The 23,800-nt window shown below is 48.1% G+C and overlaps 1 protein-coding gene across 1 annotated transcript in view; it reads right to left on the bottom strand.

Annotated features, from left to right (window-relative positions):
• The window catches only part of LARP1 (La ribonucleoprotein domain family member 1), a 243,787-nt gene that overhangs the window by 8,488 nt on the left and 211,499 nt on the right, over positions 1-23,800 (bottom strand). Inside the window, 2 exon segments of the mRNA XM_030211934.1 lie at positions 17,228-17,337; positions 23,513-23,657. Of these exon segments, the coding sequence (XP_030067794.1) occupies positions 17,228-17,337; positions 23,513-23,657 (255 nt within the window).

Genomic DNA, 23,800 nt, shown 5'->3' with positions numbered 1-23,800 from the left:
GTTATGAGCCGTTTCATAGCTCTCTAGAGTCAGCCCAGCTTGGGCATAAGTAAAGGATATGCAATCCGTTAGTCAATTAGAGATTGTGCGTTTTCCGATGGCGACTCCCCTCCTGTTGGGATCAAAAGAAACAAACAACTGGGCGGACTGTCTATAGGGCTTTGTCCGCTCCACGTAAAAGGCCAATGCTCTCTACAGTCCAAGGTGTGCAACTTCTCTTCACCAGGCCGGGTATGGAACGGGGGAAAAAATGTTGGCAAGACAACTGATTCAGATGGAACTCCAACACTACCTTTGGCAAGAACTTAGTGTGAGTGCAGAGGACTACTCTGTTATGATGAAACTTGATATAAGGTGCATGCACTACCAGGGCTTAGAGCTCACTCTACGAACTGAAGAAACAGCCACCAAGAAAATGACCTTCCAGGTCAAGTAGTTCAGATGGCAGGAATTCAGTGGCTCAAAAGGAGCTTTCATCAGCTGGGTGAGAACGACGTTGAGATCCCATGACACTGGTGGAGGTTTGACAGGGGGCTTTGACAAAAGCAAACCTCTCATGAAGCAAACTAAAGGCTGTCCAGAGATAGGCTTACTCTCTACATGCTGATGATAAGCACTAATTGCACACTAAGGTGAACTCTTACGGAGCTGGTCTTGAGACCAGAATCTGATAAGTGTAGAAGGTATCCAAGAAGGGTCCGTGCAGGACAAGAAAAAGGATCTAGGGCCTTGCTGTCACACCAGACGGCAAACCTCCTCCATTTGAAAGAATAACTTTTTCGTGGAATCTTTCCTGGAAGCAAGCAAGACTCGGGAGACACCCTCTGGAAGACCTAAAGAAGCAATTTCTAAGCTCTCAATATCCAGGCCGTGAGAGGCAGGGACTGGAGGTTGGGATGTAGAAGCGACCCCTCATTCTGGGTGATGAGGGTCAGAAAACACTCTAATCTCCACGGTTCTTTGGAGGACAACTCCAGAAGAAGAGGGAACCAGATCTGACGAGGCCAGAAGGGAGCAACCAGGATCATTGTTCCCCGGTCTTGCTCGAGTTTCAGCAAAGTCTTCCCTACTAGAGGTATTTGAGGATACGCATACAGAAGGCCTGTCCCCCAATGTAGGAGAAAGGCATCTGATGCTAGTCTGTCGTGGGCCTGAAGTCTGGAACAGAATTGAGGGACTTTGTGATTGATCTGAGTGGCAAAAAGATCCACCGAGGGGGTGCCCCACACTCGGAAGATCTTGTGGACGTCCATGTTTAGTGACCACTCGTGAGTCTGCATGATCCTGCTCAATCTGTCGGCCAGACTGTTTTTTATGCCTGCCAGATACATGGCTTGGAGAAACATGCCGTGATGGCGCGCCCAAAGCCACATCCGGACGGCTTCCTGACACAGAGGGCGAGATCCGGTGCCCCCCCCCCCCCGCTTGTTGGTGTAATACATAGCAACCTGATTGTCTGTCTGAATTAGAATGATTTGGTTGGACAGCCGATCTCTGAAAGCCTTGAGAGCGTTCCAGATCGCTCGTAATTCCAGGTTGATCTGAAGACCCTTTCCGGAAAAGACCAAACTTCTTGAGTGTGAAGCCCAACTACATGGGCTCCCCACCTTAGGAGGGACGCATCCGTCGTCAACACTTTTTGTGGTTCAGGAATTTGGAAAGGACATCCCAAGGTCAAATTGGATCAAATGGTCCACCACTGAAGGGAACTGCAAAAGTCGGTGGAGAGATGGATCACATCCTTTAGATTCCCTGTGGCCTGGCACCACTGGGAAGCTAGGGTCCATTGAGCTATCTCATACGTGCCATGGGAGTTACATGAACTGTGGAGGCCATGTGTCCTAAGAGTCTCAGCATCTGCCGAGCTGTGATCTGTTCAGACGCTCGAGCCATGGACACGAGGGCCAGGAGATTGTTGGACACGCGGATGTCTTGAGCTTATCTCCCCAGACAAGGGCAGACAAAGCTCCAATGAACTTCAATTTTTGAACGGGACAAGAATGGGACTTGGATAATTGATCACGAACCCCAATAGCTCCAGCACTCGAATAGTCATCCGCATGGGACTGTAGAGCACCTGCCTCAGCGGTGCTCTTCACCAGCCAATCGTCGAGATAAGGCAATACATGCATTCCCAGTCTGCATAGCGATGCTGCGACAACTGCCAGGCACTTTGTGAAAACCCTGGGCGCAGATGAGAGACCAAAGGGCAGCACACAGTACTGTAAGTGCTGAGTTCCCAACCGAAATCGAAGATACTCCTGTGAGCTGGGAGTATTGAGATTGTGGGTATAGGCATCCTTTAAGTCCAGAGCATAGCCCAATCGTTTTCCTGAATCGTGGGAAGAAGGGTGCTGAGGGAAACCATCCTGAACTTTTCTCGAACTAGTAATTTGTTCAGGGCCCTTAGGGCTAGGATGGGACGCATCCCCCGTTTCTTTTGCACAAGGAAGTACCTGGAATAGATTCCCAGCTCTTCCTCCCCTGGTGGAACGGGTTCAACCGCACTGGCCTTTAGAAGGGCGGAGAGTTCCTCTGCAAGTACCTGCTTGTGCTGGGAGCTGTAGGACTGAGCTCCAGGTGGGCAATTTGGAGACCAGATTGAGAGTGTATCCTAACCGGACAATTTGAAGAACCCACCGGTCGGAGATTATAAGAGGCCACCTTTGGTGAAAAAAATATTAACCTCCCCCCAACTGGTAAGTCGTCCGGAACAGACACTTGCACTGTGGCTATGCTGCACTGGAGCCAGTCAAAAGCCCGTCCCTTGCTTTTGCTAGGGAGCCGCAGGGGCCTTAGGCGCACACTGTTGACGAGAACGAGCGAGCTGGGAATGAGCCTGGGTAGGCTGCTGATAAGCAGGAGAGTACCTACGCCTATGGGAGCACTCCTCTTCCCTCCAAAAAACCTCCTAGATGAGGAGGTGGTAGCAGAAGACGCCTGGCGGGAGAGAGAATCCATAGCATCATTGTGCTTTTTGATCTGATCGACCACATCCTCTACTTTTTCACCAAAAAGGTTATCCCCCCGGCAAGGAACATCCGCCATTCGCTGCTGGATCTTATGATCCAGGTCAGAGGCACACAGCCATGAGATAGTCTGCGCATCACTATACCTTGAGCAGCTATTCTGGATGCTACATCAAAAGTGTCGTAAGTACCCCTGGCCAGGAATTTGACACACCTTCCGCTGCCTGACCACCTGGTAAAAAGGTTCGGCCAGCTCCGGGGGAAGCGCTTTGACCAAACTACACAGCTGCCTCACTGAGTTCTGAAAGTGGATGCTCTTGTAGAGCTGGTATGTCTGAATCTTGGCTGCGAGCAAAGCAGCCTGATATGTCTTTCTCCCAAAAGAATCCAAGGTCCTAGACTCTCTGCCTGGGGGCACTGAGGCATAGTCCCTAGTACTCTTGGCTCTCTTGAGAGCAGAATCCACCACAACAGAATCGTGAGGTAGCTGAGACTTCACCATCACCGGCTCTCCGTGGACTCTGTACTGGGACTCAGCTTTTTTGGGGACCACTGGATTAGAGAGAGGGAACGACCAGTTTCGCATAAGAACTTCCCTGAGTGTGTTATGCAAGGGAGCCGTTGCAACCTCTGTAGGTGGAGAAGGATAATCCAAGACCTCGAGCATCTCGGCCCTGGGCTCATCCACAACCTCCATAGGGAAGGAAATATCCTTAGACATTTCCCCGAACAAAGGAGGAAAAAGTAAGACTCTCAGGCAGAGATATCCTTCTCTCAATGGGTGGAGTACGATCGGAGAGGACCCCATAGGACTCTTCTTCAGAAAAGTATCTGGGATCGTCCTCATCCTCCCACGGACACTCACCCTCGGTATCGGACAAAAGCTAAGAGCAGCCCAAACCCGAGCCTGTCTCGACGTCGAGGAATGACAACCTTGAGGGGGACGTCGAGAAGTCGACCCCTGCCTGGACTGCGGCGAAGCTTCCTCTGCAGACGTCGAAGGAGAATCGACCCGGGTGGCAGCCGACGCCGATGCAGCAAGCGGCACCGAAGCCGGAGACCTCATCACAGGCAAAGGACCAGATGCCGCTTCAACAGACAGTGCTACAATCCCTCCAGAAGTTCTGGAAGAAGGGCCCTGATGCGCTCGTCGAGAGCCTCCATCAGAAAAGGCTGCGGGGCCGGTGGCAGAATCTGTGGGGGCTCGAGAGCTGGTACCAGGCTGCCAGAAGACTGACGCATCGGCACCTTCTGTATAGAGGGTGAGCGGTCCTCTCGGCACCGACGCTTCTCGGGTGCCAAATCCCTCGGCTCCCCGGAGCTCTCGGTACCGCGCATGGATGGAGATCGATGACGGTGCTTCTTAGCATTCGCTCGACACCCGTCATCGAGACTCCTCGGTACCAAAGAGGATGTGGAATCCTCACGCCTCCTCGGGGCTGGGCCCAACGAAGGGTGGTCCCAGGGGGCCTGCATAGCAGTAGGCCTCGAGACAGGTGGAGATCCACTCGATGCCTCGCTGCTCCCAGTGCGATGTGGTCGTTCGGAAGCCATTACCTGTGCTCTCGACGTTGATGCCGCCGACCTCGGTATCGATGCAGAAGGACCGGACTAATCCGCAAACACTTGGGTCTGTTTTTTCATCAAAGAGCACAGCTTACAAGCAGCTGGTAGATGATCGAGCCCAAGGCATTGGAGACACCACGCGTGGGGGTCGGTACTCGAGATGGTCCAGTTGCACCGAGTAGAACACTTGAAGCCGCTGAGTGTCCTTGAAGACATGGACGGAAAAACGGTGGCTACAAAATTAAAGGACGGGATTGTGCCAATAAAAAAGGCACAAAAAAGGAAAATAAATCCCAGCCGTGGTGAAAAGAAAAGAACTTAAACTTAGTAACAAAAACTAATGAAAATAAGGGAACTACTAGTATTTTTATTTTATTAATTTTGTTGAAACGAACAGAAAGTAGAAAAAAGAAGCGGTAACGAACCAAAGACTGTCTCCTGGGCCTACAGAGGAACATAGCGAAAAACCGTGTCACCTCAGACGTGGAAAAAAGGAAACTGAGGATGACATGCTCGTGCCGCGGGTGGGAAGCCGTTTGCGCATGCGTGGTGCACTCTGCCCGCACGTTCTCGAAAGATTTTTATTTTGCTTGCAAAGTTTTGTCGTTTCCTGGGCCGCCACATAACCCAAATCGTTAGAACAAGCAGCCTGCTTGTCCTCGGAGAACCAACTTCTACGTACCTGAAGGGGGCCCAAGAGCCAAGCAGATGAATCTCACCAAAATCCTACTGCCCACTCACTGCTGACTGTCCACCAGCTAAATCCAGCGGATCATGAGCTGCTGCTGCTCTTGACAGGAAAACAGAAACACTCCTTGCCAGACCTTCAGCATTTGCCACCGAGGTCCATCACTTCATGTCTCCTCTTATTATTTTTTTCTGGTTAACCAAATAACCCAACCACTAACAAACCTGAACATCTACACCCCACCGCCTCGACCACAAATACTTTGTTCCTCTTCCTCAACCATCTCACAGAAAATCTGAATATGGGTGGGCTCTGTGCTGGTCTGGGGGACTAAAAGAAAGAAAACTAGCAGTTAAGACCTCATTTCTCCTTCTATAGCGTCCCTCCAGACCGGCACAGATAATGGTCACTGCTTTGGTACTTTCCAGTCCAAGGGTAGATTCCCCCCCCCCTTACCTGTAGCACACTTGCCCCAAAATATCCTGATACGCCTGCACATCCACATGGTAGTGGTACACAAAGGTATGCCGAGAGGACCACACTGCCATTTTACAAATCTCCAGAGGAGGAACCAGAGAAGTTCCACTCACAAGGAAGGTTGTCCCCACATGGAAATGAGTTTTTAGAAAAGATGGAACCTACTTCTCCCTTGGACAGATCAGATGCCTCACTTTTCCTATGACTGCCCAAAAGGACAGATAAGCGGTCCGAATGCCATTCCCAAGTCTTCTTCAGGTACATCTGCAGTGCTCTGTGAACATCCAAGTTCCGCAATTTCTGCTGATCTTCCATCCCCCACTCGGTCAACCAGCACTGGCAATGAAACTGACTGAGATGGAAGCCAGATACAATTTTGGAAAGAAAGGACAGCATGGGTCACCAACTACCCGCTCCTTAGTAAACTGAAGGAAGGGCTCCTGGCACGACAGAACCTGCAGCTCTGAAATCCTCCAAGTGGAGGTGATAGCCACCAAGAAAACTGTCTTCAACATCCGATCCTTGAATGCGCATCAAAACCAGCATCAAATCCCAGGGGTGGGGGGGGGGCAGAGTACAGTAGACCAGACTGGAAGGGTGGAGATGAACCCCAGGAGAAACCAAATATCCGGATGGGAGGCTTAACGCTTACCATGAACCAGGCCTTGAAAACATGCCAACGCCGCAACCTGCATGCTTTAAGGAAGCCAGGGAGAGGCCCTTGTCAAAACCATCTGGCAAAAAAAAATCCATAATGTGCAGCAGGGAAGCCATAAGCGGAACAATGCAGGAAACAATGCAGTGATCGCTGCACCTGCCCTCAAGAACACGCCACACACAAACATATGCGAGAAACAGACCGCTTCCTAGAACTCAAAGACAACTCAACCAGAGCATCATTTCTTTCGCAAGTGCGCCCTCTCAAGGGCCAAGACATAAGACAGAGAGGAGCTGGATTGGTCATCCTCACAAGCCCTTGAGTCAAAACAGCCCTCACCGGCAGGAGCTTGGAGCAGCTTTTTCCACCAGGAGATAGAATCAGCACGAACTACACCACCAGACCACCGTGAAGCCTAATCCATTGCAGAACCCTACCCACAAGGGGCCAAGAGAACACATACAGGAACCCCAACGTTGCCTACCTTTGCACTAGGGCATCCAGATCCTCCACACGAGGATCCCAGTGCCAACTAAAGAACAGAGGGGACCTTGGCACTGCAACTAGTTGCCATCAAATCCATGATCAGGCCTCTACATCTGTACAACATGAGTTTGAAGGCATTGTCTCCATGACACCATTTCCCCAGGATCCAACACATTTCTGCTGAGATAGTCTGCCTGAACCTTGTTTCACACGCTGCTACGGAGCGCTGTCAACAGATCCTTGAGATGTCACTCTGCCCACTGCATCAAGACGGCTGCTTCCAGAGCAACCACTCCATTCTTGGTGCCTCCCTGATGGACTAACAATAGGCCATCACTGTAGCATTGTCCAACAAAACCTGAACTGTGCCTATCCCCACGGAGATCCTGAAAGGCTAGCAACACAAGCCAAACAGCTCTGGTTTCCAACATGTTGATTAACCAATGAGCCTCCTCGGAGGACCACAGGCCCTGCGCTACCTGTCCCGAACAGTGTGCTCCCCAGCCTAAGAGACTGGTGTCCATCATAACCACAGTTCACTGAGGGGCGATCCAGCAGCACTCCCTGCGAGAGACTGCACAGATCCAGCCACCAGCATAAACTGTTGCACCATCCCCTGGAGAGGGAGAGGGTCTCCAAGGAGTGGGGCTGAGGAGACCACCTTGAGAGAAGAGCTTCCTGCAACGACCTCACGTGGACCGGCATGACCACTTGAGGTCAACCAACCTCTACAGCTGCACATTCCAGGGTGCCCAACAAGGAGATTAAAGAAAAGTAGCCTACAAAGGCCGAGTGACTTCCAGAGCATAGCTTTCACTGATCACCTCGAGGACCCACTGCTCTGAGGTAAACCTGGGCCCACCTCTAATAAAATCCTTCAAGTGCTATCAACTTGGCCGACGAGCATAGCAAGTCGTACATAGCATCAGACAAAGGAAGAAACCATCTGAATTTTTATTTTTTTTTTTAACCATTTCCCACACATTTTAATAAGTTTGTTTTAACTTTAGAACACTAGTTTATGAGGATAAACTCCATTGGAAAGGGAGAATGAAGAACGGAGGTAACCACGAAGCTGGCCCACTTTCTTGATGAGAGGCAGGATTGAGAGTCCACGGCCTTCTGGTCTGCCTTGCGCTGCGCAGTTACCTCATATTTTTTCCTTCTGTGTATCAAAGATTCTCCCTCTTGATGTTTGGGTTTGCGCAGCTTCTTCTTCTTGAAGTAGGAATCAGTCAGATGCTTTGGGATTTTTACAATAGACACCAAGTTTGGTAGACGTGGCAATGACAAATTTCTGATGTGCTCTGCGTAGAGGGACACGATTGATGGTCAGAGGCCCTGTCACGAGAAGCAAGCCATCTGAATTTTGGTGAGCTCTTGATCTACAAGCACCCAATCACTAGATGTTCTATCCAAGACTCACTCAGTCCAGTGAAAACAGGCTCTGGTCACTAAACTTTCTCGAACAGTAGCCTGAACCGCCAGAGTCAACACATCGAAACTCTGTTGCAAAAGAGACTCCATGCTGCATTTTGAGGATTCTTTAGGGCCATGCTGCTATCCACTGGAACCATATTTTTCTTAAGTCACTACAGACACTACTGCATCCACAACAGGAGGGCAAGAGGAATCCCTATTCTGTTTAAGGATGGGATGCAAGCACTTCACCATGGATCTGGCAACCCTCAAAGGAGCGTTCGGAAAATCCCACTGCATCTGTATCATATCCATGATATCCTGATGCATTGGGAAAGACTCTGAACACTTCCTGATCTCTTTCAACGAAGGAAGGGTCTACCGACTGCGGAGCCTCCTTAGGTTCCTCCTAAAATCTCAACACTGTGGACACCTGCACAATCAACTCCTCCAACTCTTCTCTATGAAAAAATGTGCAAAACTGAAGAGTACTCCCCAGGAAACAACTCATCCATCCAGGCACTGGCCCCACCTACCTCATCCAGCTCCCAGTCCTGCTCAACCTCAGAACCAGGAGAATCAGCATCCAGAAGATCCTCCTCGTTATCGCTTGGGAGAGGGAGGGAGAGGCGGCGGGCGGATGAAGGTAGGCAGCCCACAATGACCCCTTCCCTAGAGCAAATGATTTGTAATACAACAGTCCAAACATCAATCCTTTCATGTGAAAAAAAAAAAAAAATAGTTACAGAAGTTCAAAAATGTAACTTTCATTTTGCTTATGGACCCATGGATATGAAAACCTGGCCATTCTCAACATTTTATATCTGCTCCTTTAGTCACCTTTTCTAAGAGATGGTCACATATATGAATTAAAGCAAGAACCATCTCATCTTACCCCATACAGTCCGTTATCAGTGTGCCTTTATTAGTAGCATGCATTACAGTATGGTGGACAGGAGAGGGAAAAGTTGGGTTCCCTGCCCTTCTGCTTCCTTTGAGACATTAGTTTATGACCTAACCAACTTTAGAAAAACACTAAAAAACTTCTCTCTTTAACAAAGCTTACCATAATAATCAATAATAAGAATTCCAATGCATCACTACTTCTTGATAGATTAACTGTTTCCTGATTTACTGAATTGATATCCATTATGCTACATTTATTTCTTTGTATGTAACCTAATTGTTTACCTATTCTTGCGTGACGCTGGCCTTGATGTAATATTGTAAACCACATTGAGCCTGCAAATAGGTGGGAAAAGCGAATGATACATACCTGTAGCAGGTGTTCTCCGAGGACAACAGGCTGATTGTTCTCACGACTGGGTTGACGTCCACGGCAGCCCCCACCAACCGGAACAAAACTTTGCGGGCAGTCCCGCACGCAGGGCACGCCCACCGCGCATGCGCGGCCGTCTTCTCGCCCGTGCGCGACCGTTCCCGCTCAGTTAAATGACAAGGAAAAATGAGTAAAAACGCAACTCCAAAGGGGAGGAGGGAGGGTAGGTGAGAACAATCAGCCTGCTGTCCTCGGAGAACACCTGCTACAGGTATGTATCATTCGCTTTCTCCGAGGACAAGCAGGCTGCTTGTTCTCACGACTGGGGTATCCCTAGCTCTCAGGCTCACTCAAAACAAGAACCCAGGTCAATTGAACCTCGCAACGGCGAGGGTATAACAGAAATTGACCTACGAAGAACAACTAACAGAGTGCAGCCTGACCAGAATAAATTTGGGTCCTGGAGGGTGGAGTTGGATTTAAACCCCAAACAGATTCTGCAGCACCGACTGCCCGAACCGACTGTCGCGTCGGGTATCCTGCTGGAGGCAGTAATGCGATGTGAATGTGTGGACAGATGACCACGTCGCAGCCTTGCAAATCTCTTCAATAGTGGCTGACTTCAAGTGAGCCACCGACGCTGCCATGGCTCTGACACTATGAGCCGTGACATGACCCTCAAGAGCCAGCCCAGCCTGGCGTAGTGAAGGAAATGCAATCTGCTAGCCAATTGGAGATGGTGCGTTTCCCGACAGCAACCCCTTTCCTATTGGGGTCGAAAGAAACAAACAATTGGGCGGACTGTCTGTGGGGCTGTGTCCGCTCCAAATAGAAGGCCAACGCTCGCTTGCAGTCTAATGTGTGCAACTGACGTTCAGCAGGGCGGGTATGCGGTCTGGGAAAAAATGTTGGCAAGACAATTGACTGGTTAAGATGGAACTCCGACACCACCTTTGGCAGGAACTCAGGGTGAGTGCGGAGGACTACTCTGTTATGATGAAATTTAGTATACGGAGCATGAGCTACCAGGGCTTGAAGCTCACTGACCCTACGAGCTGAAGTAACTGCCACCAAGAAAATGACCTTCCAGGTCAAGTACTTCAGATGGCAAGAATTCAGTGGCTCAAAAGGAGGTTTCATCAGCTGGGTGAGGACGACGTTGAGATCCCATGACACTGCAGGAGACTTGACAGGGGGCCTTGACAAAAGCAAGCCTCATGAATCAAACGACTAAAGGCTCTCCAGAGATGGCTTTAACTTCTACACGAAGATGGTAAGCACTAATCACACTAAGGTGATTCCTTACTGAGTTGGTCTTGAGACCAGACTCTGATAAGTGCAGAAGGTATTCAAGCAGGTTCTGTGCAGGACAAGAATGAGGTTCTAGGGCCTTGCTCTCACACCAAACGACAAACCTCCGCCACTTGAAAAAGTAACTCTTTTTAGTGGAATCCTTCCTAGAGACAAGCAAGACACGGGAGACCCCCTCAGACAGACCCAACGAAGCGAAGTCTACGCCCTCAACATCCAGGCCGTGAGAGCCAGAGACCTGAAGGTTGGGGTGCAGAAGCACCTCCGTCGTTCTGCGAAATGAGGGTCGGAAAACACTCCAATCTCCACGGTTCTTCGGAGGACAACTCCAGAAGTAGAGGGAACCAGATCTGACGGGGTCAAAAGGGCGCTATCAGAATCATGGTGCCATGGTCTGCTTGAGTTTCAGTAAGGTCTTCCCCACCAAAGGTATGGGAGGATAAGCATACCGGAGGCCGGTCCCCCAATGAGGAGAAAGGCATCTGACGCTAGTCTGCCGTGTGCCTGGAGTCTGGAACAGAACAGAGGCAGCTTGTGGTTGGTCTGAGAGGCGAAAAGGGTCCCACCGAGGGAGTGCCCCCACTCTCGGAAGATCTTGCGTACCACTCTGGAATGGAGCGACCACTCGTGCGGTTGCATGACTCTGCTCAGTCTGTCGGCCAGACTGTTGTTTACACCTGCCAGGTATGTGGCTTGGAGAAGCATGCCATACTGGCAAGCCCAACGCCACATCCCGACGGCTTCCTGACACAGGAGGCGAGATCCGGTGTCCCCCTGCTTGTTGATGTAATATATTGCAACCTGATTGTCTGTCCGAATTTGGATAATTTGACAGGACAGCCGATCTCTGAAAGCCTTCAGTGCGTTCCAGACCGCTCGGAGCTCCAGGAGGTTGATCTGAAGATCTTTTTCCTGGAGGGACCACAGTCCCTGGGTGTGAAGCCCATCGACATGAGCTCCCCACCCCAGGCGAGATGCATCCGTCGTTAGCACTTTCGTGGGCTGTGGATTTGGAATGGGCGTCCCAGGGTCAAATTGGTCCGAATGGTCCACCAATGCAGTGAAGTGCGGCAACTGATGGAGAGGCGGATGACATCTTCTAGATTCCCGGTGGCTTGGCACCACTGGGAAGCTAGGGTCCATGAGCAGATTCTCATGTGAGGCGGGCCATGGGAGTCACATGATATGTGGAGGCCATATGACCTAGGAGTCCTCAACATCTGCCGAGCTGTGACCTGCTGAGACGCTCTGGTCTGGGAAGCGAGGGACAGGAGGTTGTGGGCCCTCGCTTCGGGAAGAAAGGCCTGAGCCGTCTGTGAATTCAGCAGAGCTCCTATGAATTCCAGAGATTGGACTGGCTGGAGATGGGACTTTGGGTAATTTATCACAAACCCCAGCAGCTCCAAGAGGTGAATAGTGCACTGCATGGACCGGAGAGAGCTCCTGCCTCCAAGGTGTTCTTGACCAGCCAATCGTCGAGATATGGGAACATGTGCACTCCCAGCTTGAGCAGATACGCCGCGACCACCACGAGGCACTTCGTGAACACCCATGGGGCAGAGGCGAGCCCAAAGGGCAGCACACAATACTGAAAGTGCCGTGTGCCCAGGCAGAATCTGAGATACTGTCTGTGAGCTGGCAGTATCGGGATGTGAGTGTATGCGTCCTTTAAATCCAGGGAACATAGCCAATCGTTTTTCTGAATCATTGGCAGAAGGGTGCCCAAGGAAAGCATCCTGAACCTTCTCTTGACCAGAGTATTTGTTCAGGCCTCTCAGGTCTAGGATGAGGCGCATCCCCCCCGTTTTCTTTTTCACAGGGAAGTACCTGGAATAGAATCCCTGCCCTTCCTGCCCGGGTGGTATGGGCTCGACTGCATTGGCGCTAAGAAGGGCGGAGAGTTCCTCTGCAAGTACCTGCTTGTGCTGGGAGCTGAAGGATTGGGCTCCCGGAGGACAATTTGGTGGAGGGGAGGCCAAATTCAGGGCGTATCCGCACCGCACTATTTGGAGAACCCACTGGTTGGAGGTTATTAGAGGCCACCTTTGGTGAAAAAGTTTTAACCTCCCCCCGACTGGCAGATCGTCCGGCACGGACACTTTGATGGCGGCTATGTTCCCGCGGATCCAGTCAAAAACCCGTCCCCGGTTTTTGCTGTGGAGGCCCCGGGGGCTGCTTAGGCGCACGCTGTTGACGGGAACAAGCGCGCTGGGACTGTCCCTGTGCCTGAGGAGGCCTTCGGGCCGGCTGGGTGTACCTACGCTTGTTGTAGGCGTAGGGCGCAGCCTGCCTGGCCTGGGAAAAAGTCTTCCACCTGCTGAGGTGGATGCTGAAGGCGCCCGGTGGGAGAGTTTTGTCGAGGAGCGGTTTCCCGCTGATGAAGTTGGTCCACCAACTGCTCGACCTTCTCACCAAAAACATTATCCCCCCGGCAAGGGACATCGGCCAGCCTCTGCTGGGTGCGGTTGTCCAGGTCAGAGGCACGCAGCCATGAGAGCCTGCGCATCACTATACCTTGAGCCCCAGCACGAGATGCCACATCACAGGTGTCATATATACCCCTGGACAGGAAATTTCTGCACGCCTTCAGCTGCCTGACCACCTCCTGAAAAGGCCTGGACTGCTCCGGGGGGAGCTTGTCGACCAGGTCCGCCAGTTGCTTCACATTATTCCGCATGTGTATGCTCGTGTAGAGCTGGTAGGACTGGATGCGGGTCACGAGCATTGAATATTGGTAGGCCTTCCTCCCAAACGAGTCCAGAGTGCGAGACTCCCGCCCCGGGGGCGCCAAGGCGGTATCCCTCGAACTCCGTGCCCTCTTGAGAGCAGAGTCCACGACCGCCAAGTCATGAGGCAATTGAGGCCGCATTAACTCTGGGTCTGAGTGGATCCTGTATTGGGACTCCACTTTCTTGGGGATGGTGGGATTAGATAAAGGTCTCAACCAGTTCCGAAGCAGTGTCTCTTTGAGGACATTGTGCAACGGTACCGTGGAGGACTCTCTAGGTGGTGATGGATAGTCGAGGACCTCGAGCATCTCAGCCCTCGGCTCATCCACAGAGACCACTGGGAAGGGAATGCAAATCGACATGTCCCTGACAAAGGAGGCAAAGGAGAGGCTCTCAGGTGGCGAGAGCTTTCTCTCTGGTGAAGGAGTGGGGTCGGAGGGAAGGCCCACAGACTCCTCTGAGGAGAAATATCTGGGGTCCTCCTCCTCCCCCCACGAGGCCTCTTCCTCGGTGTCGGACATGAGCTCCTGTAGCTCAGACCTCAACCGGGCCCGGTTCGACTTCGAGGCACCGAGTCCTCGGTGGCGGCGTCGAGCGGGTGGACTCCCGCGCCGGTGGGGATGAAGCTCCCTCCATCGACGTCGACTCCACCTGCGTGGCGGTCGAGACCGGCGCCGCAAGCGGCGTTGGCGTCGAAGGCCCTCGGCACCGGGCTAGAGCACGCCGGCGCCGTTGCCGGCACAGTCTGGCGCATCAGCCCTTCCAGGATCCCCGGAAGGATGGCTCGTCCAGGCCCGCTGTCGGGAAAGGCGAGGGGGCCAGTAGAGGTGTCGGTGCCGGAAGGTGTTCGGGTCCAGGAGACGGCACCGAAGTGCTGGCGCCCTGACGTAACGATACCCTCTACCACAGAGGGGGACCGCTTCTCCCGGTGCTGCCGCTTCCTCGGCGTCGAATCGTCTCTGGAGCCGGGAGCCACGTGGCGCCATGGTTGACCGATGACGGTGCTGTTTTGTCTTTTTCCGGTGCCGTCATCGGCGCTCGGCATGACTGAAGAGGAGGAGGTAGATCCCCCTCTGCCTCGAGGGATCGGGTTCCGACAGGTTCGGTCCCGAGGGCCCTGGGTAGAGGGAGTGACCGGGGCAGATTGCCCACGCGGCCACTCACCCCTGCCGTCTCCGGAAGACCGGCGGGCCAATGGGACCTGTGCTCCTGGGGTCGGTGCCGATTTTGTGGACATCGGTACCGGTACCCAAGATCCGGCCGTCGACACCGATGCCGTCGAAGTCAATGTCGAGGGGCCGGCGCAAGTTCCAAAAAGACGGTCCCGTAGAACTTGCCTCGCCACCTGTGTCCGTTTCCGTAAACCGAGACACAAGGTGCACGTCTTGGTATCGTGCTCCGGCCCGAGGCACTGGAGGCAGCAAGCGTGAGTGTCGGTCTGCGAGATATGCCGGCCGCACCGACCACACTTCTTAAATCCACTCGGGACCTTCGAGGACATCGACGGAAAAATCGCGTCGGCGAAGTCAAAGTCGTCTATGGTGGCGGTAAAATTCACACCTCGAAAAATAAATCGACCGCGCGCGAGACGCCCCCACTAAAAAGACGAGGGAAACAAAGTTTTCTCATTTTTTTTTTTTTTTGAAAACAAAATAAAACAGAGAAAGCAACGAAGAAGAAAAAACGAAGAAAAATCTCGCGGCAAAAGCGCGATCCGGTTTCCGGGGCTGATAGAGAGAGAGACGAACGCGGCTCTCTCCAGCGCGGAAAAGAAAAGACTGAGCGGGAACGGTTGCGCACGGGCGGGAAGACGGCCGCGCATGCGTGGTGGGCGTGCCCTGCGTGCGGGACTGCCCGCAAAGTTTTGCTCCGGTTGGTGGGGGCTGCCGTGGACGTCAACCCAGTCGTGAGAACAAGCAGCCTCCTTGTCCTCGGAGAAATGTGGGATACAAATGCAATAAATAAATGAATTTCTAAAGGAAACGCAGACAAGTCATGGAGAGGCTGAAACTCTTTACCAGTATTTCCAGATTAGGTTTTCCTGACTAGGGCCAAACACAAGCAACACTGTGTGCTCAGTTTGGTAATGAGAGTGCATACTATTTAATAAGGCTAGGTGAAACATTCATTTCCCATTTAGACAATGCCTGACTGAGGCTGGGCAGGACCAACAGCACTCTTATGTTAGGAGCTAAGACAGGGTATTGAGGAACTGAGAAACAATTTTAGGAGATAGACTTGGGAATATACTTTTGAATGTTCGATTTATCTTACTTCAGTAAATACCCAACAAGATTCTTTTGTAAACTATATAACACTGGGGTGGCATGAATAGGTGGAATACCCAAATAGACCCCTATGTGCGTGGGGGGAGAAAGGGTGAATATTTAGATTGTGAGCTCTTTGAGCAGGGACTCTTTTTGTGTATGGTAAACAGCGCTGTGTATGCCTTGTAGCGCTATAAAAAATGATTAGTAGTAGTAGTAATTAAGCACATGAAGTGGATGTATCCATGGCTGGCTCATTTTTGGGTGTCAGTAAAGTGGAGTTGCTTACTTGTAACAGAGGTTCTACAGAAACAGCAGAATAAAGCAGACTCCTCTGGCAACATCCTCCAACGGCTGCCAATCACAACTGCCCTCTAGCCCAAATTGTCATGCACTGTAGGCATGTGTTGAGTTTCCCATTCCATCTGTTGCATCCTCTTCTCGCTCAGTCAATACCAAGCATAGTCAACTTTTGTTGATGAGAAGGATGGTTTTGTCTACATTATCCTGCTGTCTATGGAGAACCTCCTGTTAAGGGGAGAGGGGAATGGGACTTGATATACCGCCTTTCTGAGGTTTTTGCAACTACATTCAAAGCGGTTTACATATATTCAGGTACTTATTTTGTACCAGGGGCAATGGAGGGTTAAGTGACTTGCTCAGAGTCACAAGGAGCTGCAGTGGAAATCAAACTCAGTTCCCCAGGATCAAAGTCCACTGCACTAGGCTACTGAGTAAGAAACTCAGTTTTTTTTTTTTTTACCGACAAAGGATAATGCAGCCACACCCCTGAGCTGAAGGCCACTGCTAATCTAAGCACCCAAGCAAAACCTGTGAGTTACGATCAGAAGCTCAGAGGGCAGCACCTCTCCAAGCTCAATTGGGAAAGGTTCATGGACTGATTTCCAGGAGCACTGACCAAGAACTCTACACTTCAGGAATACAGACCATACACTGCAGCCTAGGGAGTCAGGCCTATCCTTCTGTTCTGCTGCACCACCTGCTGGAGGTAGAGACACTGAGTTGTTCCAGGCTGCACTACGACAGTGATGTCACTGGAATATTCAAATTCTCTGCCTCCATCTGTGGGTGAGGGACACAACCCATTAGTCTCGGCTGGTCTAGCACTAAGATAAAGAAGTTAAGTTTTCTGGAGAAAGCTGCAAAATATACCAGAAAAGAAGGAAAGGAAGACATCTAGCATAAACAGCACCTAGTGCCCCAAATTCTCAGGATTAACTAGAATTTGTGGGTTCCAGCAGCTCTCTTGAAATCAGTCCTGTTCTGCAGCCCATACTACCTGCTTCGATTTAAAATTTAGCCATAAAAGGGTTTGAACAGCTCAACTTAGTCTGAGACAACACAGAGAACTTCTTACCAGCCTCATAATCCCGCATAGTTTCTTCTTGAAAATCTCGAAATATGTCTGCTCGGAACTTCTTTTCTAGACCATAGCTGTAATATCTGAAAAGGCACTCCAAACCATACCTAGAGAACAGAGAATCTTGGAGTTAGATCCTGAGCTGCTCCCTCAGAGTCTAAGATAGGGTGAAGCTGAAAGTCTAGAGAGCTTCGTTTTATGAGGACTTTGCTGCTAATCCTTTACTCTTACTGAGAATTTTTTCAGTTGTGTTTTTCTGTGATTTGCCAACTGTGGCAGCTCTGGTTAAAGGATTCATGCCCAAGATATTACTTTTACAACTTCACAGAACTGGACACCAATTATGCGGAAATTGCTGGAGTTGAAAAATTTAAGACCATCTCAAGCCACCTCAGCATACACCTGGGTCCAAACAGCACCTGACTTATTCAGCCTGAAAACTGCATACAGTATATAAAAGTGACAAACTGCTTTTATCTGCCACATTTCCATCATACTAAGGAGTGAGTAAGAAGGGAGATATGATACAGGTCTATAAAATACTGAGTGGAGTGAATCAGTAGGCATGAATCACTTGTTTACTCTTTACAAAAATACCAGGATTACTGGGCAAACAGTGAAGCTACTAACTAGTAAATTTAAAACAACCTGGAGAAAAATATTTCTTCACTTAACATGTAATTAAACCCTGGAATTTGTTGCCAGAGAATGTGGTAAAAGCAGTTAGGTTAGCGGGGTTTAAAAAGGTTTGAATAATTTCCTAAAAGAAAAGTCCATAAGACATTTAGATGGACATAGGGAAATCCACTGCTTATTTCTAGGATAAGCACCATAAAATCTGTTTTACTGTTCTTGGATCTTGCCAAGTACTTGTGACCTGGATTGGCCACTGCTGGAAACAGGATACTGGGCTTGATAGACCTTTGGTCTGTCTTAATATGGCAATACTTATGGTAAGACATCTCCCTCCTTAAGAGCAATTCCCTATTTATTTTGAAGGACAGTGTGCTTAATTGAATACACTAAGGAACAGAAATTAAATTCTCCAACTATCCCCACGTTCAAGGAAGCAGGGCATCCCAGCCACTGAACAGCATAATACCTACTAGCTGGCGTAAGTGCACACTTGTGATGGGTTCTGAATTACAACCAGGGGGCTGTCACTAGTAATGGCTGGTCAGGATGAACATGAATCAAACAGGAGGTTGGGGGGGGTAATCCCTGTGTTTTTACAATGGCAGCTCACAGCATCTGTACCACAGTTAGGCTATGTCCCAATTGAGCTGGTGATGCAAATAAGGAACATGAAGTTGCCAAACCCCCAAAAAATAGGGGAAGAGGGCAACAGAGGCACTGAAATGCAGCCTGGTAATCCTTAGCACCTTACTTTGCTACTTCATCTTACAGCAAAATATTGTGCTATAGCAGTGGTTCTCAACCCAGTCCTCGGGGCACACCCAATCAATTGGGTTTTCAGGATATCCACAACGAATATGCATGAGATAGATCTGCATACCAAGGAGTCAGTGCATGCACATCTCATGCATATAATTGTCACAATTACTCCATTTATTAAAAAAAAAAAAAGAAGCTTCTCCCTACTGCCGCTATAATAGGCCGCTGGCTGAGGGAGTGGCTCTCTTAGTCCCTTCATTTTCTTGCTTTGGCTGAAAACTGGTTTTCCATGAGGATTTAGCTTCCCAGTCATGAGATTATATACTCCCAAAACACACAATCGCTCAGTTTCTATATAGAAGTGGGATTAGGTTGCTACTCTTCCCCTCCTAGAAATTTCAATCACTTCAGGCCTAAGTTCCACGCATTTCTTTCTTAAGGTTCATACCATTTGTTAACTTGTCACCCCTCCAGTTTCAGCTTTCCTATTGCAAGTAGGAAAGTTGATTCCCTACCCCTGAAGTAGGGATAATGAAACTAAACGTCAAGTCAGTAGTGTTTAACCACAGACTAAATCTAGTTTGAAGGTTGGACATTTGTATGAAACAATAGCTTTTTAAACTACTCCCTGTGGAATTTTTAATACCTGCAAACTGTAGGTTGATGTTTCTACCAGGCTCACGTCTGTATATTTTTTTAATACTAAAAAAAAAAAAACTGTATTGATGTAAGCATGTAATGGAGTGCGTGAATAAAGATTTTTTTGTAGTGACAATTGTGATACATTGATTTTTATATGGGCTTTGATTGTGCTTGGACTAATGAATGAAAAAGTAAGCCTCATTCGGACAGCATGGAAGTGCTGCTTTTTCTTATAGTACAAAATTATTTAAATGCACTATTATAAACACATGATCTGTTTGCATTCATTGCTGGTTTCAAAATCTGACTGGTGGACTTGGAAGTGCAATAATTTGGGAACCTTCGTGTCAATCATAATCAAATACCTGTTCTAATTTAAGGGGTCCTTTTACTAAGGTGCGCTGAAAAATGACCTGCGGTAGTGTAGACGTGTTTTGGGTGTGCACAGAATTATTTTTCAGTGCACCTGCAAAAAATTCCTTTTTTAATTTTTGTCGAAAATGGCCATGCAGCAAAATGAAATTGCCAAGCATCCATTTTGGGTCCCATTGACCTAGCGGTAAAGTCTTACATGGTAATAGGGTGGTAATGACCAGCATGCGTCTTTGTATCAGACGAGTGCCAAAAATGAAATTACCACAAGAGCCACGTGGTAGCTGGGGAGTAACTCCATTTTGGCGCATGTAGACGCTTACGTGGCTTAGTAAAATGGACCCTAAATACCAACTCAAGTTCCTATGGATGCTAAAATACTATTCTAGATAATCTTTCATGCAATTGCCTTAGTATAACTTTAAATATTTTGGTGCACAATTCCCTGGGTGGATTCAGCTGAATAACCTATCTTCCTCCTGTGTGCAAACAACTGGATCCCTGCACACAGTTCAAGCTTCTCCTACTCGCCTATAACTGCATTACCTCTATGCCGTCCTTGTGAACCTGTATCCTTAAGTACTACTTCCAATTTTAGATTCTTTGTTACCCACCTTACTGTAAGATATGAGAATAGTCTTTCTGTATCATGCTCCCTCTGGTTACGTCTAAATTTTAAATGGAGAACTAGTTAGGGAGAATCAGGTTTTTTTCATAATACATACATTTCCTGATATTGCTGTCTTCTATGTTTTGAGTGGACTATAAAGCTTCATTGTGTGTGTTTACAGTGCTAGAGCAGTAAGAAGCAACAGGTGCCAAACAGAAGAAAACCCTTTATGGCAGTGTTCTTCAATGCAAGGCCCAGGCCTCAGTGTAGGGCCTTGGAGGGCTCTGAGATGGACCCTCATCATCATTCTTGGCTTTTTTTCTGCTACACTCTGCCCTTCTACCCAAGCTCATAGCAGAAAGAAGAAAGTAAATGGAAGAGCCACAAGCTTGAAAAACAAAGCATTTCTCAATAGAAAAACAGAATGTATTTGGAAACGCTATCCCAATAAAAACTTTGAAGACAGGCTAGTGAGGTGGATGTCATTGACACACACAAAACAGCAGTGTAGAGGCCTCACATGGGGAGATATTTGGTGGCTCTCCTTCAGCTCTTTTGGATACAAAGTGGCCCCCCACTTAAAAATTAGGGAAGACCATTGCTTTATGAAATGAAAAAAAGAAATGGCAAGTTTGATTCTTGGCAAATTAATCTGGATACATTTTATTGGAGTATTATTCAAGGACCGTGTTCAGGAGTCTTGGAGAATGAGAGAATACAGATACCTTCTGAGGGCCAATATGGCTACTACAACCTCAATCAGATTGGTGGGGAAGAGGATAAAGGTTTTTATTTCACAAGATTTATATTCCGCACTACCTTCATCATTCTAAGCTTCTGTTTTTTGTTTTTTTTCCCAACTTTCAAAATTGTCTCCATCACCTACAAAATCTCTCTCCATATACCGAAAAGACAAGTCTGAACACAATGGTCCATGCCATGGTATCACCACAACTAGACTACTGTAATGCCCTGCACACTGGTCAAACCAAAAAGAGTTTGCATCAGCTCCAACTAATTCAGAATGCTGCAGCACGACTGACAGAAAGCTGCAAGCAGTGCAACCACATCACACCCTTCCTGCAAAAACTACACTGGCTACCAGTACCTTACAGGGCTAAATTTAAAACTGTTTGATTTTCAAGGCCCTCAGACAAAATGAGCCAGGGTGCTTAAAGAATAAGTTAGCCCTTTATACACCTTTGAGACCTCTAAGGTCCTCACTCAAGTATCATCACAATCTGTCCCCTCATCAAAAGAAATTGTACAATGTGATACCCACCAGCGAGCCTTCTCAAGAAGAGCCCCCACAATCTGGAATTTACTCTTAGGAGGCTACACATAACTCGAGACCACCTTTACTTCAAGAAGCAGGGGAAAGCCTGGCTCTTCTCCCAAGCCTTTAATACATAGAGTAACTGACTATACACTCATTCTGCATCTGGACTAGCTTGCAACACATACCATAACTTAGATCAGTTCTTTATATCTTGTTTAACCATTAAAAAAACTTGCCTTGAGTTCAGCCACCCATCTATTTATCCCAGCTGACTCTGTACCACCCATCTTGTCCCCATCTATAAATCTGCACTTGTCCTCTCGGCTACATGGTAAGCTGTATTGTAGAAAAGCACATCATATCTATGTTAGTTTTAAATGTGTGCTTATTAGGTGTATCATTAGTATTATGCTGACATATTATAGCTGTCTGAATTTCAGTGCTGTCAACGGTGTATATTTTTGATCTGGATTCATGGTAGTCCTATTAGGTTTCAATGTGCTGTTTTTCAAGTTTACCTCATTTATTGTATTTATGTTTATACTTGGTCATTTTACTATTGTTATGCTGTTAAAATTTAAGTTTTATGTTAAACTCTACTTGCTGTACATCGCCTTGGGTAAACCTTCATAAAGGCAATCAATAAATCCCAATAAATAAATAATCAAACTTTGGTGCCACCTATTGTCATGTTCTGGAGTTACTGCTTAGCTTTTGTAATACAGTGAACACTTTCCTACAAAGATCACAGTAGGAATTCCTGAAAAAGACAACTACTTTGAATATTTTAAATACATACACACATGACTGCTGCAATAATTTTTCACATTTGATTTTTCTGGTCTCTGAGGGACGGTTTGGTGGCCACAGCTCCCAGGAAGTAATACAATGAAGAATATTAGGGAATACAGTCGCAAAGTCAAAAGCAAGTCAGACAAATGGCGAAACTCCCAGCAAACGAGTCTAACTAGGCTGAATGTCCCAAAAAAGAAGGAAAGATCCCTCACACAAACGTGAGCAAAGAGACAAAAGAGTGAGACAAAGAGGAAATCAAAATTGTAAGAGCCTTTATTGTAAAAAGGCATAAAACCAATCCTTTGGATAAAACAGTCTATATGATAATAAAAGGCATAAAACCATCCTGACATGGCCGTGTTTCAGCAAAAATGCCTGCCTCAGAGGTCAAAAAAATCTCTTGTATGATGGTGACAAAACTTGACTTACAGAAGATATCAAAATCCTGGCTGCTAAAATGTTGTGTAGTCCCAAATAAACAAATCGCTCTGCAAAGCAAACAGCGCCTCGCCAAATTTTGTCACCATCTTACAAAAGATTTGTTTGACCCGAGGCAGGCCTTTGTGCCGAATCACGGCCGTGTCGGGTCAGTTTTATGCCTTTTATTATCATATAGACTCTTATATCCAAAGGGTTGGTTTTATGCCTTTTTACAATAAAGGCTCTTACAATTTTGATTTCCTTTTTGAGTCTGCCTCACTTGTATCTTTTTTTTTTTTTTTCCAAAAAAGGAGGGGCTCACCTCCCATTTTTTGAATGGTTGTACAGCAAGACACCTCCCAAGAGGAAAGGTTCTGATAGTTCCAAGAAAAGTCTCTGCAACCTAGCTCACTTCACAAATATACTGTCTCCTCAGTTTTCTGCCCTAACTCAACGTTTTTATTCTATATACATAGCATCCTAAGTGGATTACAAAAAAAAATATATATATATCATCAATTTGAGAAAATTGCATAGGTGGCTGTGTGCAAGCCTGAAAGCTATCAAAGCAGTGTACATTCATGTACAGTAGGTATATTTCTGTCTGTATATTTTAACCTTCCTGAAGCTCTGTAGAGTCAGGGATCATGGCACAGATTTGGCATGACCAGTAATTTCTGTGGTAGCCCAAGTTATTAATAGAAGCGACCAGGCTTACATCAGATGCCCATAGTCAGCGAAAGGGCTGACGACGATTGGGAGTACTCACCTGTAGCCCTCCTTCCCATCCTCCACAGCCAGTTGTTTAAACTCTTCGTACATTTTCTTATTGAAATGATCTCGTAAGAAGAATGACCAGAAGCGGAAAAGTGTGTTCATTTCCTGGGACTGGCCAATACCCAATCGTTTCCGCTCTGAGAAGACAGAAAGGGTAGCATATCAAAGCACAGGACTTCTGGATGTAGAACCATGACTCGTCCGGTAACATCTCTCCAGTGAATGAACCCTGACACTCGGGATTTATGCCTAGAGGGATTTCAACTGCCCAACATGAATG

This window comes from Microcaecilia unicolor, chromosome 8, assembly GCF_901765095.1.
Source record: "Microcaecilia unicolor chromosome 8, aMicUni1.1, whole genome shotgun sequence".
NCBI lineage: Eukaryota > Metazoa > Chordata > Amphibia > Gymnophiona > Siphonopidae > Microcaecilia > Microcaecilia unicolor.
This window is presented reverse-complemented; position numbering and strand designations above follow the sequence as displayed.